At 36.0% G+C, this 15,984-nt stretch overlaps 1 protein-coding gene across 2 annotated transcripts in view; it reads right to left on the bottom strand.

Moving 5' to 3' along the window:
* Positions 1-15,984, bottom strand: part of KLHL8 (kelch like family member 8) — a 35,372-nt gene that overhangs the window by 7,156 nt on the left and 12,232 nt on the right. For both annotated transcript variants that reach the window (XM_069485527.1, XM_069485528.1), the window contains exons 2-6: positions 15,149-15,505; positions 12,569-13,117; positions 10,408-10,594; positions 6,716-6,859; positions 5,207-5,318 (exon numbers count right to left, since the gene is read on the bottom strand). In XM_069485527.1, the coding sequence (XP_069341628.1) occupies positions 5,207-5,318; positions 6,716-6,859; positions 10,408-10,594; positions 12,569-13,117; positions 15,149-15,361 (1,205 nt within the window). In that variant the 5' untranslated portion in view covers positions 15,362-15,505. The remainder of the gene's footprint in view (positions 1-5,206; positions 5,319-6,715; positions 6,860-10,407; positions 10,595-12,568; positions 13,118-15,148; positions 15,506-15,984) is intronic.

Genomic DNA, 15,984 nt, shown 5'->3' with positions numbered 1-15,984 from the left:
GAGGTTTCTCCAACTGCCAGTCAGAAACTCAAAAACCAGGTGGGTTCATGATGCCATCGCTTGTTTGAAGATAACAGAGAATATGTCCAAAGGACCTGAGCGTGACTCCTAGCCAACAGCCAGTAAAAATGAGAAATGCAGTCCTGTAACCACAGCAACCGAATTTTATCACTGAACTAAACAGCCTTGGAAGGGGCTTCTTCCCCAGTGCCTTCAGGTAAGAGCCCAGCCCAGGGTCTTCATTCTGGCCTTGTGAGACCCTAAGTAGAAAACCTAGCAAACCTGCAGGACTTCTGAACCATGAGCTAATAAATGGGTGCTGTTTTAAGCTGCTAAATTCATGACCATTTGTTACACAGCAATAAAAAACTAATACACCCCCATCACAAGACAAACAAAAACGTTATCCTGGTCACCATCTTGTTTTTCCTAATTCAGAAAACAGCACCACTACCCAACCAGTTGCTTAAGTCAGAAACTGAAGAATCATCCTTGCCTCTTACTGTTCTTTCTGCCTCACATATAAAGACCTGTTGACTGTACACGTCTGAACTGTCTTTCAAATATGTCCTCTTTTCTCTATCTCCATTTCTGCTACTTTAGTCCAAGCCACCATTATTTCTTGACTGAACTATTACAATAACCACTTTTGTTTTCACTCTGGTCATCCTCAAATCCCTCCCCCGCTTTCTCTGCAGAAGATCTTTGAAAAGAGCCATCTGATCCTATCATTCCCCTGATATTTAAATTTAAAATATATATTTTGTGTGTTTTGTCATTCAAAACCCATCAGATAAAATATCCTTGACAAAGCTGGAAGGCCTTCACCCTTTCTGCCGCACTTCTAGACACTCTTCCCCTTGCTCTCTCAGCCATACTGGGCTTCATTTGTGCTCTCTGCTCTCTTTCACCTCCAGGTTTTTGAAGGCTCTTCACCTCTCTCCACCTACCACTGCTTACCCTACTCACAGTCACTTAATCAGGTTAAATTACTCAATTCTTCAGATCTTAAATTAAATAAGACTTTCTTAAGATCTTCTCCACTTCTCAAACACCTATTTCACTTATTTTGTGCTAACGTTATTGCCCTTATGTCTTTATTTGTATCTTCCCTTCTAGAATGTAAACCATACAAAGGCAGGGACTTTGGCTATCTTATTTACTGCTGGTAGCAGAAAATGAAGTGCCATCTTCACCATTTGATATGTCCTATATGACTTACAGTGGGCACTTAACGTTTTTTGTTAAATAAATAAATGAACTCTTAGACATGCTCTGTTAGGATGATTAATTTCAGTAAAACCACAGCTTGAACAAACATCAGTGTCCATTTTAGTGGAAAGATGAAAAATAGGGGGAAAACATAAGGAAAACCAAATCTTTCACATGTGAAATTATCTTAAAATACATACTGAAAAGATGATTTCACAGAATATAAATTATAAGCAAATAACATGACAAAATAATTATAGCTCTATTATTTTTTACACAGTTGAACAGCTACTGTAAATGCTCAGAGACTTCATTTTATTTCTTTTTTTAATTTTATCATTTATTTATTGACTGATTGATTTTATTTTTTGAGACAGGGTCTCGCTCTGTTGCCTGGGCCAGAGTGCAGTGATATCATCATAGCTCACTGCAACCTCAAACTCCTAGGCTCAAGTGACCCTCCTGCCTCAGCCTATTAGCTGCAACTATAGGTGCGTGCCACCATGCCCGGCTAATTTTTCTATTTTTTGTAGACATGGGGTCTTGCTTTTGCTCAGGCTGGTCTCGAACTACTGGCCTCAAGCAATGCTTCTGCCTCAGCCTCTCAAAGTGCTAGGATTACAGGCGTGAGCCACTGCGCCCGGCCCCAGGGCCTATTTTAAAAGATTAAAGAAATTCAACTGCTATTTTGCTAGAGAAGTTTCATTCCATATTGGCTAAAAACCAACTTAATAGCAAGGATATAACGATTAAAAATGTGCTTTGGGATTTCTCCCTCATTTTTATCTGTGCATTAAAATTTAAACTATTTGTAGTTACCGCATAGTATAATCAAGCCCTATTTGAAATGTCATTTGTAGGCTGTAGGAGGTAATAGTTTAAGAGTAGCTTTTTTTTCCCCTAAGATTTTTTTCTCACAAAGAAAAATAAGCTGAAAAAGTCTCTTTAAAGCATAACTCTCTTCACATTTCTATCTTTCATACTTTATGGGGTTTTTTTCTTTCTAATCGTTCAGATTTTAACACATGAAAAAATCTAGCTAAAAATATTTTGCTAAATTAATCAAGAATAGAAAATTAGATGGCAACGTATCCCTATGTGTAGTTTAGTTTAAAATTGCTCATTTTGATAACAAGTCTTTTTTTTCTGAGACAGCATCTTGCCCTGTTGCCTGGACTAGCATGCAGTGGTGTCGTCACAGTTCACAGCAACCTCAAACTCCTGGGCTACAGCGACCTGCCTCAGCGCCCCCAGGAGCTGGGACTACAGGTGCACGCCACCATGCCGGCTAATTTTTCTATTTTTTGTAGAGATGGAGTCTTGCTATGTTGCCTGAGCTGGTCTCAGACTCCTGGCTTCAAGCAATCCTCCTCCATCGGCTTCCCAAAGTGCTAGGATTACAGGTGTGAGCCACCGCGCCCTGCCACAAGTCATTTTTAACTCTTACAGAATATTGCTATAGCTTGCCAACCATACAAGCCACAGTGTCTGAAGTTAGGTTTTGTTTCTTTCTTTTAATAAAACTGCAGGTGATATATTTTTATCTTTGTTCTCTAAACAAAGCTACTCTTAAGCAGTTTATTCAATATTTACTCGGTCCTCTTCTCTCTTCCTCCCTTGTATTTTCACCCTAAAACAAAGAGGCAAAATTATTCTAGTATCTAGTTTTGTATAAATTATTATGCTCAGTCTTTGAAATCCTCACCCTATTTACTGAATTTTAAATTTGAAAAAGAAAAATAATAGGTAACCTAATTTAACCTCCCATTCAGTGTAAAATATATGTGGCTTTTCTGACATACACCATTCCAAGCCAGGCCAAGCACAGTGGCTCATTTTAAAAATTTAGAGAGAGTCTAATCTTTTTTTTTTTTTTTTTTGAGACAGAGTCTCGCTTTGCTGCCCAGGCTACAGTGAGTGCTATGGCATCAGCCTCGCTCATAGCACCCTCAAACACCTGAGCTCAAGCAATCCTCCTGCCTCAGCCTCCCGAGCAGCTGAGACTACAGGCATGTGCCACCATGCCCAGCTAATTTTTTCTATATATATATATACACACACACACACACACGTATACATATATACACACACACATACATACATACATGTTTTTAGTTGGCTAGATAATTTCTTTCTATTTTTAGTAGAGACGGGGTCTCGCTCTTGCTCAGGCTGGTCTCAAACTCCTGACCTCGAGCGATCCTCCCGCCTCGGCCTCCCAGAGTGCTAGGATTACAGGCGTGAGCCACCGCGCCCAGCCGAGTCTAATCTTTTATTCTCATACCGCAACTGATATTACATATCCTACTTCGAGACCACAGCTATAGATATAGAGATCAGTACAAAGAACAGGACTATAAACTCCCTTGATCTAAATAAAGGCTTTATTTCTCTTACTGCAGGCAATTATATTATATTCCATTTTTTCCTTTCTTTTTAAGAGCTGAATTTCATAATGGTCAAGTACTTTTCTCCATATGAAACAATCACAAACCTGATTTCCCACCACGTTGTACTGGTGTAATTGATTTTTTAAAATACCTAAAGCAGATTTTAACCTATAATTCTGGTTTTAATATTTTAGGTTTTGCTGAGAGTATATTTGGTCTACTCAGGCTTTTGAATCCCGATTTGTCACATGATATTAGTTAGACTTCCACCTTAGGAAAGCTAAAAATTTGATACTCAAGTCATTAATAAAAATGTTGGCTGGGCATAGTAGCTTACACCTGTAATCCTAGCACTTTGGGAGGTTGAGGCAGGCGGATCACTTGAAACCGGGAGTTCAAAGACCAACCTGGGCAATATATCAAGACCCCATCTCTACAAAACATTTTAAAAAATTGGCTGGGCATGATGGTGCATCCCTGTAGTCCCAGATACTCAAGAAGCCAATGCAGGAGGATTGCTTGAGGCTGCAGTGAACTATGATCATGCTACTGCACTCCAGCCTGGGTGACAGAGCAACACCCTGTCTTTTTAAAAAAAAAAAAAAAAAATGTTGAACATGCTAGAGAACTATGTTACTAAAAATTCTCTCCCCTTTAGACTGATCCATTTATCAATATATTTCAATTTATTGTGGATAAGAATTTACGCTATTAATGCTCATGATAAAACAATGAAGAATGATTGGTATTTTCTTAATATGATAAAATATACATGCCTTAGTCCTAAAGTCAATGTCTTATTTAATAGAGAAACACTAGAGACATTACCACTAAGATCAGGAACAAGATAAAAGCACCTGTTATCTCTGCTACTATTCATCTGTATTAGATTATTAGCCAATACAATTAGAAAAGAAAAATCAATTAGAAGCATAAGAATGTGTGGGAATATTGGCAAAAGTTGAATAAAGTCTACAGATTAATTAATGATACTGTACCAATGCTAATTTCAGTAACTGTACTATGGAAACATTTATGGGAAGCTGGTTGAAGGGTACACGACAAGGTTTCTTTACCTTAGCATTACGGGCATTTGGGGCTGGAAAATTCTTTGTTGTAGGGGGCTGTCCTGTGCATTGTAGAATCTTGAGCAGCACCCCTGACTTCTTCCAGCCAGCAGCAACTTACCCACCCACAAGCTGTTGACAACCAAAAATGTCTCCAGACATGGCCAACTATCCCACAGAGGGGGTAAAATCATCCTCAGTTGAGAACTACTGGTACACAGAACTCTACTATTTTTGCACCTTCTCTGAAAAACCTAAAATTACTTCAAAACAAAAAGTTTTTTTAAAAAGTCAATGCTCAGGTATAAGAGAAAACTGTGACTACCATCATGGTAATCTAAAAGATGACCACATTTTTAATTTTCAAAAAACTATAAAAAGTTAAACCAAAGCATCACCTTGGGTATTTTAACAAAATGTGTTTGAGAAGCTATTTAAAGTTTCTAAAAACAGAAAAAATGAAAAAATAAGGCCTTTCAATTTTAGGAAACTTTATTTTCTACCATTAGTTCAAAAGAAATTTCCATGCTCATCTACCTCTTTGTGTTCATTGATGCCTTCATCATCCATTTATTAGTGAGAGGATCAAACATCTCCATGCTGCCTAAATGTTCATTTCCATCATGTCCACCTACTGCATATACTTTACCTGTTAAATAGAGAAGTATTTTCATTTGATTCCAAATAAATTAGTGTTATTTATATATAAACAGCTATATAATTAAAATACCATAAATTCATTTTCAACAACTTCTGTTCCATTCAACATTATCATTTATGTCATTTCAGTAGTTGAGTGAAAATCAGTTAGCTTCCACTCAACATGCCATTTTACATGAAGTTATTTAAATGCTCAAACTCTATCCCCTTAGGTTTCCCAACTTTTTATAACTTAGATGAAATCACTAATCATGTTTCAAAGAATGTTTAATAAAATGGAATAATGTTCATGTGTTATATAAAGAAAATATAAAACTGTTAATATGATCAAATTTTTTCTAAATGAAACAAATAAAAATACACACAGAAAAACAGGAAAGATTACACACTAAGATGTTAACTCTGAGTATTTCTGGGTGTGTGGATTATAAATGATTTTTATTTTTTATTAAAATATATTTTATTAATACTATTGTTTTTTAAAAGGATATATGCTGTTTTAAGAAAAAAAGTAGGCCGGGCGTGGTGGCTCACGCCTGTAATCCTAGCACTCTGGGAGGCCGAGGTGGGCGGATCGTTTGAGCTCAGGAGTTCGAGACCAGCCTGAGCAAGAGCGAGACCCCATCTCTACAAAAAATAGAAAGAAATGATCTGGACAGCTAAAATTATATACATAGAAAAAAAATTAGCCGGGCATGGTGGCGCATGCCTGTAGTCCCAGCTACTCGGGAGGCTGAGGCAGGAGGATCACTTGAGCTCAGGAGTTTGAGGTTGCTGTGAGCTAGGCTGACGCCATGGCACTCTAGCCCAGGCAACAGAGCGAGACTCTGTCTCAAAAAAAAAAAATAAATAAATAAAAAATAAAAAAAAAAATAAAAATAAATAATAAAAAAAGTAATTTTTTTAAAGTTTTCTAATAATTTATCCATGGCTCTATATTAATTTTCAGTAATGAGTAAAAAAAAAACTAATTTCAATAACAATTAGATGGGTACAGAAAAAGCATATATACTTATGATTTGGGTTCAATAAACATTTTTCCTTAGTTTTTTTGTAAATATAACTCAGAATAATTTAACTCTTCATCTCCCCTTTCTCTGACACTCATCTCTGCATGATCCACCTGCAGGCAACAGACTGTACACTGAGCAGCTGGGAGCACAAAGCAAGTAAATAATCGCTACCCAAATACTTTACTGATATATTAAAATATTTTACAATTTAGCCATATTCTTTTCTTTTTTTTAATTCTTACTATTTTTTTTTTTTTGCCCTATAGGTTGGAAACAATGTTTTTTATATAAAGAAAGAAGTTCTCAGAGTTCAAATGTTTTAAAAAAGAGCATTGTGATAACATGATGTGATTTTAGACAACAGCGGACCTACCTTCCACAGAGATGACACCCACGTGTCGCCTCCGGCTATTCATTTCTGGTCCAAAGAACCAACTGTTTTTGTTGATAGAATAGCATTCGATACTGCGAAAGGGGTCCCCAGAGCCACCTCGACCACCTACACAAAACAGCACACCTAAAGGTAAAGCCAAAAATAGAGATCAAAATCACAGCTGCCAAAAATTGTTTTATAGTGTGGAAAAATATTTAGAAAGTCAAAACTCTGAGTAACAGGAAAAAAAACACAAAAAAACACAAAGTATTTGGATAGTATTCAATGTTATTATGTTACTAGAAATCTAATTTTCTTCCTTCCCCTCTAATTTGAACTTCTCAACTAGAGTACATTAGCTATCTGTTTCCATTACAGTGGTTTATACCCTCGCCTGCTCTATAAAATTGCTCTTGCTAACGGTCATAACAAAACTAATCAACTCTTAATTTCTTACTGAACACAACTGCAACATTTGATATGCCTATTGATATGCCAGTTTTGGGAGAAATATCTTACCTTCTTGATTTCTATAAAATCAAAGTCTCCCTTTGTCTCTAATCATTTCTTTCCTTCTTTCTTTGTTTTCCACGTTCCATCCTTAGCCCACTTCTCACATACTTCATGCTCACACAGGAAAAGTTCATCCTTTCGTTGTAGGTTCCACCTATACCATTATTACCTTCCACTCTACATCTCTAAGTCACATTTCCATGTGATGACCCAGAAGCACCTCAAACCCAACCTGTCCGAAAGGAAACAACCTAAACCACCTCCTCCTCCCTATTCCCACCGCCACCGTCAGCTCAGGCCCTCGTCACCTGCTACCCAGCTACGGCAAAACCCGTCCTCTCTTATCGCTTAGTAGTCTTTTTGCTTTTGGACTGTCGACAGAGCAAACTCTTTCAATAGCTTTCCATTACCTACATCAACAGTTCTCAAAAACTTTAGTGAATGCTACTGAATTGTACACTTAAAAGTGGTTAAAATGACGAATTTTATGTTATAGGTACTTCACCACAATTTAAAAAAACAAACACTTTCACTTTAGTGTGATTCAGAATTACTTGGAGGGCATCAAACAGACTGCTGGGCCTGACTCCCAGAGTGTCCGATTCAGTAGGTTTGGGGTAGGCCCAAGAATTTGTATTTCTAACCAGTTCCCATGTGAATGCCATGCTGCTGGTCAAGGGGCGACCACCTCCTTCACACTCTGAGAAGCACTGACCCCCTCACAAAGTAAACCCTTCGCACAGCATAAAGGCCTTCCCAGGATTTAATCCAATCATATCTCTCTCTCTCTCTCTCTCTCTCTCTTTTAAATTTCATGCTCCCACCAACATGCAAATAGTGCTCATCCTTGGTACTCCTACAAGACTTTTGGTAATTCACATTCACTTAACACACAGTATTAAAATGATCTATTATGCTGACATTTGTCTCCAGAATCTAAGCTAGGTTAAGACTGTGTATTGAGCATTTATGCACTAACAAGAACTAGTACAGTGCCTGGCATGTAGAAGGCATTCGAAAAACGTAAAATGAACTGAACATCCCTTATCCTAAGCGGTACCCTAAAGAACATCTACTTATTATTCAAAACTAAGGCCGAGGTCTACTTTCTTTATAAAACCTTTTCTGACTGTTCCAAGGTAAAAATAACCACTGTTTGGACATCCCAATATACTTTGGGATTATATAAATGCACTAGGAATACTTTAGAGTATTTATTTATTTAAATGTCTATTTCCCTAGACCAGACTACAAGTTCTCCCAAAATAAGGCTGGCTGTATTCTATCCATGTCAGCATTTCTCATGTCTAACCTTGAGCCTTCCACACGGTAGGCACTTATACATGTTTACTGAATGACTGCATAAATGAATGACCAGAAACCACTTGTGCTATCTTTTCCAACTAATTCAGTACTTTATTATTATAATTATTATTATTATTATTGTTATTTTTGAGACAGAGTCTCACTCTGTTGCCTGGGCTGGCGTGCCGTAGCATCAGCCTAGCTTACAGCAACCTCAAACTCCTGGGCTCAAGGGATCCTCTTTCCTCAGCCTCCTAAGTAGCTGACACAACAGGCATGCACCACCACACCTGCCTCATTTTTACTATTTTTAGTAGAGACGGGGTCTCACTCTTGCTCAGACTGGTCTCGAACTCCTAAGCTCAAGCAATCCTTCTGCCTCCACCTCCCAGAGTGCTAGGATTACAGGCATGAGCGCCACCACACCTGGCCAAATCCAATATTCTAAGTCAGAGAAATTTAAAGTTGGAAGAGACTGTAAAGATCATTAAATCAAATTGTTTATTTCAGCTCTATAGGTCACCTAGGACCACCGCATGAAAGAAAAAAAAACTAAAGTAAAAAGATCAAGATGCAAATCTTTTCTCTATTTCTCTGTGTAGCCTTGAGCATAGAAACTAATTCCTATCCATAAAATGGAATAACACCATCTATCTCATAATGAGGGCCGAATCCTTCACTAAAACCTACTCCACAAAGTCCTTGCCATGATGTAAAAGATCATGTATACAAGTACCTAGTATACCTTGGCATATAACCTAGGATGCTAAGGTGTTGTTTGAATTCAAATCTGAATTTGAAGAAGAATTTCATCAAATACCTTGGCCTTCTAGAACAGACTTCACAACAACAACAACAACAACAACAAAAAACTAACTATGCCCCTAAAAAGATTTAATTCTTTACATCAATCTACAAAAAGGGACAATAAATACCAGTCCTTTTCATGTAAAATTATTTAGAACTACTTCTTCATAGGCAGGTATTTGACTTTTAGCCTTTCTTTATACTACCTAGATAAAATCCCATTCTATTCATAATCGAGTATTGCCTTTTGTTGTTGTTTTTAGACTATTTCACCGATCTCCTTTAGTAACTGCATACTGAGTAGCAGCAATTATTAAGGAAGTTTCTAATCAGAGTTCCTCTTCCTATATTTCTGGACCTTCCTTTATTATATTCTCTCATCCTTCAAATATGTAACTCTTTATATTTTCCCAAGAAAATGATTCATGTTCACTTACTTTTTTAACATTCATGAAGTCTAAAAATTGTGGTACATGAAGGTGAAACTGCATACCTCCTAAAATATAAGAGCTTTAGATTCTAAGAGTTTAATAACGTCCAATATACAACTAACATAACTGTTAGATATTTTAGTGCCTTTCTTTTGATTTGGTAAAATGCAAAAACAAATATTCAAACATGTATTTCAAGCTTCAGACTTGGCACTAGAGATACAAACCTAAATAGAATACTTAACTGTCTTTGAAGAACTTAAGACATGTCAAATGAATAAATTACAGCACAACATAGTAAAACAAGTTCAAACAAAGTGCTCTAAAAGCAAAAATAATAGGAGCTAATTCTGCCTAGAAGAATCAGGGAAGACCTCAAGGGAAGAGATATTTCAGCAGGCTCTTCAAAGCATACAGGACTTGCTATGGCTTTTTAAAAAATTGGCTTATCAGTAAAACTATCTAAATCATGTGCAATAGGAATTATGAACATACTTATAAAATCATACTTGCCAATTATTACTTTAAGGCAATCAGACACTAATTATCTAACCATTAAGTATAAACACATATAAACACCCTCAAATACAACAAAGATCATTGTAGGAGAGTTGACAAAAAGAGTAATTTAATTACCAGCAGTGTGCTTCCTTGGGGTAGTCCGAACAGAGTATTCAAAGTCAGGTACTGCTCTGCTACTCAAATGAAGGTGGTAATTTCTTGCTTCATCCAGTAAATCCCTACATTTTAGATTTTGCTTGACAATCTGTTCTTTTGCCACAACACCCATGAGAAAATCAACTGGCAATAATGGCAGACGAACCTAAAATCATGAATAGTTGCAATATAAGTGGTAATAGGATAGTTCCTTCTCCACTTTCACTGTAGTATGTTCTCTTTTTAAAACTCAGTTACTTCATTTATAAAGCCTTTTTAACACGTTAATAAAATTCAATGTGTCAAATTCTAAAGCAATTTCCAGTATTGGTCTGCACTAATGAAACCAGACTATGTTAAGTATATCCACTTTCTTGAAATATGGATTTAAATGGGCTAAATAAAATAATTCAATTGTCTTCAAATTGCTTATTTACAAAAATGGTACTGACATAATAACAAGGCCTCTCTGTTGCTAAAGGAAGGCATGATCGAAACAAAACTGCTGTGCTTTGTTCTTTTGCCTTTTTAAGCTATGACTGAACATAAGGAAATGTGATTTCTCACTTAAAAACATGAACATTCATATCTGAAACAAGTAAGTGTTGTTTTCTTCAAATCAATGGTCTTGGAAGGCCATATACTAACTCAGGGCCTCCCCTTTCATTGGAGGCATTCACCATTCCTCCCTTAAAGATGCCATGCGCTGATTTTCTAGTCGACTGAAGGGATAATCAAACCAGGTAATGCCATTTTGAATTAAAAGCACACACATAGGGAGTTGAGACCAATCTCTCTACCCCACTACAAGACCCCAAGCAGTGGTTCACATACCTACTGCCATGGCCTCCCTCAAATAACATCTGCCTTACCATCTTTAAAAGAAAAAAAGCACATACACATAAATGAGATATAGCTGTAAACTAATGAAATTTGTTTGCTTTTGTTGAAAAATTTATTTTCAAAATAATTTTTTTTTCTGAGACAGAGTCTTGCCCTGTAGCCTAGGCTGGAGTGCAGTGATGAGATCACAGTTTCCTGCAGCCTCAATCGAGTGGACCTAAGCGACAGTCCTGTCTCCGCCTCCAGAGCAGGTGGGATTACAGGCAAAAGTCACTACGCCTGACTCAAAAAATCCTAACAGAGAAGACCTAAAGGTGTTCTGAACTTTGATGATCATATGAATGTATATATTATATATTGCTATGTGTAATTAAAAAAAAATCAGTCTCATTATGATCACATTTCAAATAGGTTTACTTCATCTGCCTACAAATATCTAAAGTGAGAACACTGGTAATTCTAAGCCATTTCATTCTTCTTGGTATTTGTTAAAATTTTTGATAATGTATTGAGAAATTTTATACTTTTTAAAATCAGCATAATGCTCACCAGGTGCTTTTCTCAAGCACAAAGTTTTAACAAGGCATTTTCTTTTGAAAAAAATAAGCAAATAAGAACACTCCTCTTTTAAGAAGCATCATTTTATTTCTCAGGAATAAATGAAAAAAGGAAGAAAGGGAGAAAAGGAGGAGGAGGGGGGAAAAGGAGAGAAAAGAAAAGAAAAGATATAGACCCCAAAGAGCCCATTTATTATCTCCCTATCACAGTAACCCTTGTTGATGGTAAAAAAAATAACAACAATAATGAGACATTTTTGAGGTTAAAAAAAGTCAAACTGTGGTGAGGGAAGAAAATGGAATGTGATGCCATATGGTTCTTTCCAGAATAAGCCTATATGCAGTAGGAATAAGTGTACTTTCATTAGCAAAATAATTCATTAAAATTTAGAAACATCATAAAACAATTATAAATTATATTAATTTAGAGCTATTTCCTTAGACTATTTTCTATTAGCATAAATAAAATATTCATTACTCTATCTCAAAGGAACATTTTAAATATTCAGGTTAAAAAGCAGGGAATGGTGTTGCTAATTCAAATGTGACAAATTTAGACTTATCCTTAAACAGTACAACAATTGAATAGGAAACTGAGAGTTAAAGCCATTTCATTATTGTATCACATCAATGATTTCCACGCTCCTTCAAATAATCTACACTTTTCCTAATAAATGAAACATGCTGATTTGCTTCCTGTATCGTTTAATTTCTACAGACAGTCGTATTTCAGCCCCTACCTGTGCAAGTGTTTCATCCAGCCATTTGGAATGATGCTGAGGATTGGCCAGAAGCCACTTGATGGCGGCACTGTAGACCTGCTTTTCATTCTCAATATTCAGATCACTGGAGGACAAAAGCTTGTGGAGGTGCTGGGGTGACACACTCACAAAGTCCTCACACTCCACTACTTCGGTGAAATGCTCACAGGCATACTGATCTGCCATGTCCATCAAGTCTACTCGATTGTGACTTTCCGCAAAGGCTCTCACGGCCAGGCAATTGGAGGGATGAAAATGTAACTTCATGTATTCACAGCAAGCTCTAGCCACCAGTTCAACCTGCAGGATGCAGGCTGCGTATAAGAGAGGCTGGACGTTGTCAACAGTCAAAGTGAGCCGTGAAGAATAGACAAACTTTACCAAGTCTTCTATTGCATCACCGTCAAAATCTCTGATCTCAATCAGCGTTTGCTTGGCTTCAGCCATTTCAGAGAGAAACATGGCTCTGAAGTAGGGAATAACACAAGCCAACACCAGCTTGTGACAAGAGATCAGCTTTGAGCCAACCTGTTCAAAACAAACAAACCGAGAAAGACTCGGTTTAATGTCAAAATCAGCTTCAGATCAGCAAGGAGCATGTACTGTAGCAGGGACAAAAGTTCCAGACAAGTTTACAGTATTTGTTTTAATAACGCAATCCTTTGGTCACTTACTTTCAATCTAGGCCAGTTTCTTAAAGTCAGCCAATTTTCTCCTTCCAAATTAGCCATTTATCTTTTATACACATATCTATAACATGTATACAACAAACTATGATTTTCTATATTATCTCACATTTCAGGAGCATTCTATGAATTAATGAGAATAGCAAACATCATTTAGCACTTATTATATGTCAGACACTATTCTAAGTGTTTTTCACATACTAACTCACTTAACTGTCTCAACACCCCATGAGTAGGTACTATTATTATGCACAACTTATCAATCAGAAAATTGAAACACAGAATAAATCAATCAATATTTAGTAGTATTTATTGTAAGCTCAACAGAGGTTTTTTCATTTTCTATTTAAATTATTTTGAAATATGTTTCATATAAAAATAGTTTAAAAAACCCACTAAAATTCTATCACCTTAATTGTTGAAAAATTAGATTGCTTCCAATAGTGTGTCATTATAAACAACAGAGTAGTGAAATTCTTTGTAACTAAATATTTATTCACATTCTCTATTAATCCCTACAGGGAGTAGAAATGCTGCTTCAAAGGATAGGTACAATGTGAACACACACTGCCAAACTGTCCATTTCTGAGCACTGATAATTGATTAAATTCAAATAATCTATTTTACGTATCTTTTATTTTTGCCAAAGCCAGTATGGGTCACTAAATTTCACAGTAGGGTTGAAAATTAGAACAATGGCATGAGAGTAAACATATATACCATATGGATCAAACAGCTTAAATATTTCTTCATTAAAATATAAACATATTCGTCTGAACTCAGACCCTAAGAAAAAAAATATATACACGTAGCTAAATTTCACACAGAGCCTGAAGAATTATATAATGCTTTTCTTTTCAGTATCTTCAGACCTAGAAATACTTAAGGACACTAGGAGTTTAAGGAAAGAGAATATAGGCTGTTATCCACAGTACAACACTACACTTCTGGACATTCTGCACCTGAAGCTCAAATCCTATGCTTTCAGTTTACGGATTTTTGCTGAGTGTCCCCTAATTTTATTCTTCCAGTATCCCCTCAATTCCCACAACACCGTAAGCTCTAAGAAGTTGTGTGAGCAGGAACAGAAAGCAAAATCTAAGAGCTCCTAAAAAGTGGCAAATCTCATGTGGAAAATCCTACATGGATATATATGAATCATCAAAAAAAATTTAATATTACACGAAAGAATAAGAAAGTACTTTAAATGTGTAATGGAAAGAATCAGAACACAGCCTCTTCCACACTGCTTTACCACATTTACAATTTTATTAAAACTGTTTTATTTTTAAGCAGAGCAACATGATCCTATAGACCACAGACTTAAAGTTCACTAAAGACTTTTTCATCCAAGTCTAGACTCTATTTCACTATTAGGTGTAAACAATCTCACTTAACGGATAACCATGAAGTAGAGGTTAAATTACCAGAATAGGGATATACAGTAAAATCCTAGTATAGCTGAGTAAATAACCAAGAATTCCTGACTTCTAACCTGCATTAACAATAAGCAAATTCATCAAGATATTTAAATTCGTAAGTGAAAAGCTTACCTGGTCAATGGCAATTTATTAATAATTTCACTGATAATAACTATGTGTTGTTAGAGGGTTCTAGAACTCTCAGAAGTTAAATTAACTAAGAAATAATAAATATCATTAAATTAGTACAATAATTTTATCTTATGCTAAACTCTTTTCATTTACACCCTCCTTTATGTCCCTTCACCTTCAATAAAAAAAATGAGACTAAAATCATTCGATTATAACATGTAAGTGTAGCACCAAAAATTTGCCTTTTATGGTTACAGGAATCCTCATTTTTCATAGTACACTTAAAAGGGTGAGAAAAGTAAGAAAAAAGGCAGTCTCACCTTTAGTGTGACATCGCAGAGTTCTCCATTTTCATAAAATTGAAGAAGAGAACCATGAAAATCTCTCCAAGCTTCATTTGCTTCAAAAATAAAGGAGTCTTCTCCACCACCGTCACTAACTGAAGATCTGTTCTTTATTTGCTGGTGCTGTTGTCTTTTTCCCTTTGTGAAGTGATTTCTAGCTTGTTTTCCATTCACAGAGTCTGAAGCCATTTGCAAAACTCTTCTTTTAATATATCACTCTTCTCAAACATCCCATTTATTCTTTTTTAAAGGGTGGGGAAAAGGCAGAAGGTAGATGTAGCCACTAAACTTCAGGCATTTTCCAAACCAACTCAAGTGCCATTGTACAGTTTGCTGTGACTGAAAAGTCAACAATAAAACAGAGACAAACCAAAAGAAAAAAACTGTCATTAGCAATTATAATTTGCTAATACTATAGATGTAAAATAACTATATCAATCGTTATTTTAAAAAGTAAAAATAACTGTTTTTATGATGTCACATAATTAATTCACTTCAGCTCATTATTTTATGTCAGAAAAGAACTCCTTTAAAATCTAGTAAGACAATTCAATAGCACATGATTTTTGAGATGTGAAAAATGCATTATCTTCAAAAAGAGGAGCTATGAGTTAAAAATTTTAAGCTTAGAGACTTTATTCAGTGATGCAAAGCAAAAACAGAAGGTTATTTTGATAGACTTAGGTTCATCCTAGATTCTCAACTCAGATCATGGCTCCACCATTTACCAACTATATGATCTTGGGCAAATGACAACCTGCTTAAACCTTAGTTTTCTCTTCCATAAAATGGAGATACCACTTACTTACAGG

This window comes from Eulemur rufifrons, chromosome 13 (assembly GCF_041146395.1).
Source record: "Eulemur rufifrons isolate Redbay chromosome 13, OSU_ERuf_1, whole genome shotgun sequence".
Lineage (NCBI taxonomy): Eukaryota > Metazoa > Chordata > Mammalia > Primates > Lemuridae > Eulemur > Eulemur rufifrons.
This window is presented reverse-complemented; position numbering and strand designations above follow the sequence as displayed.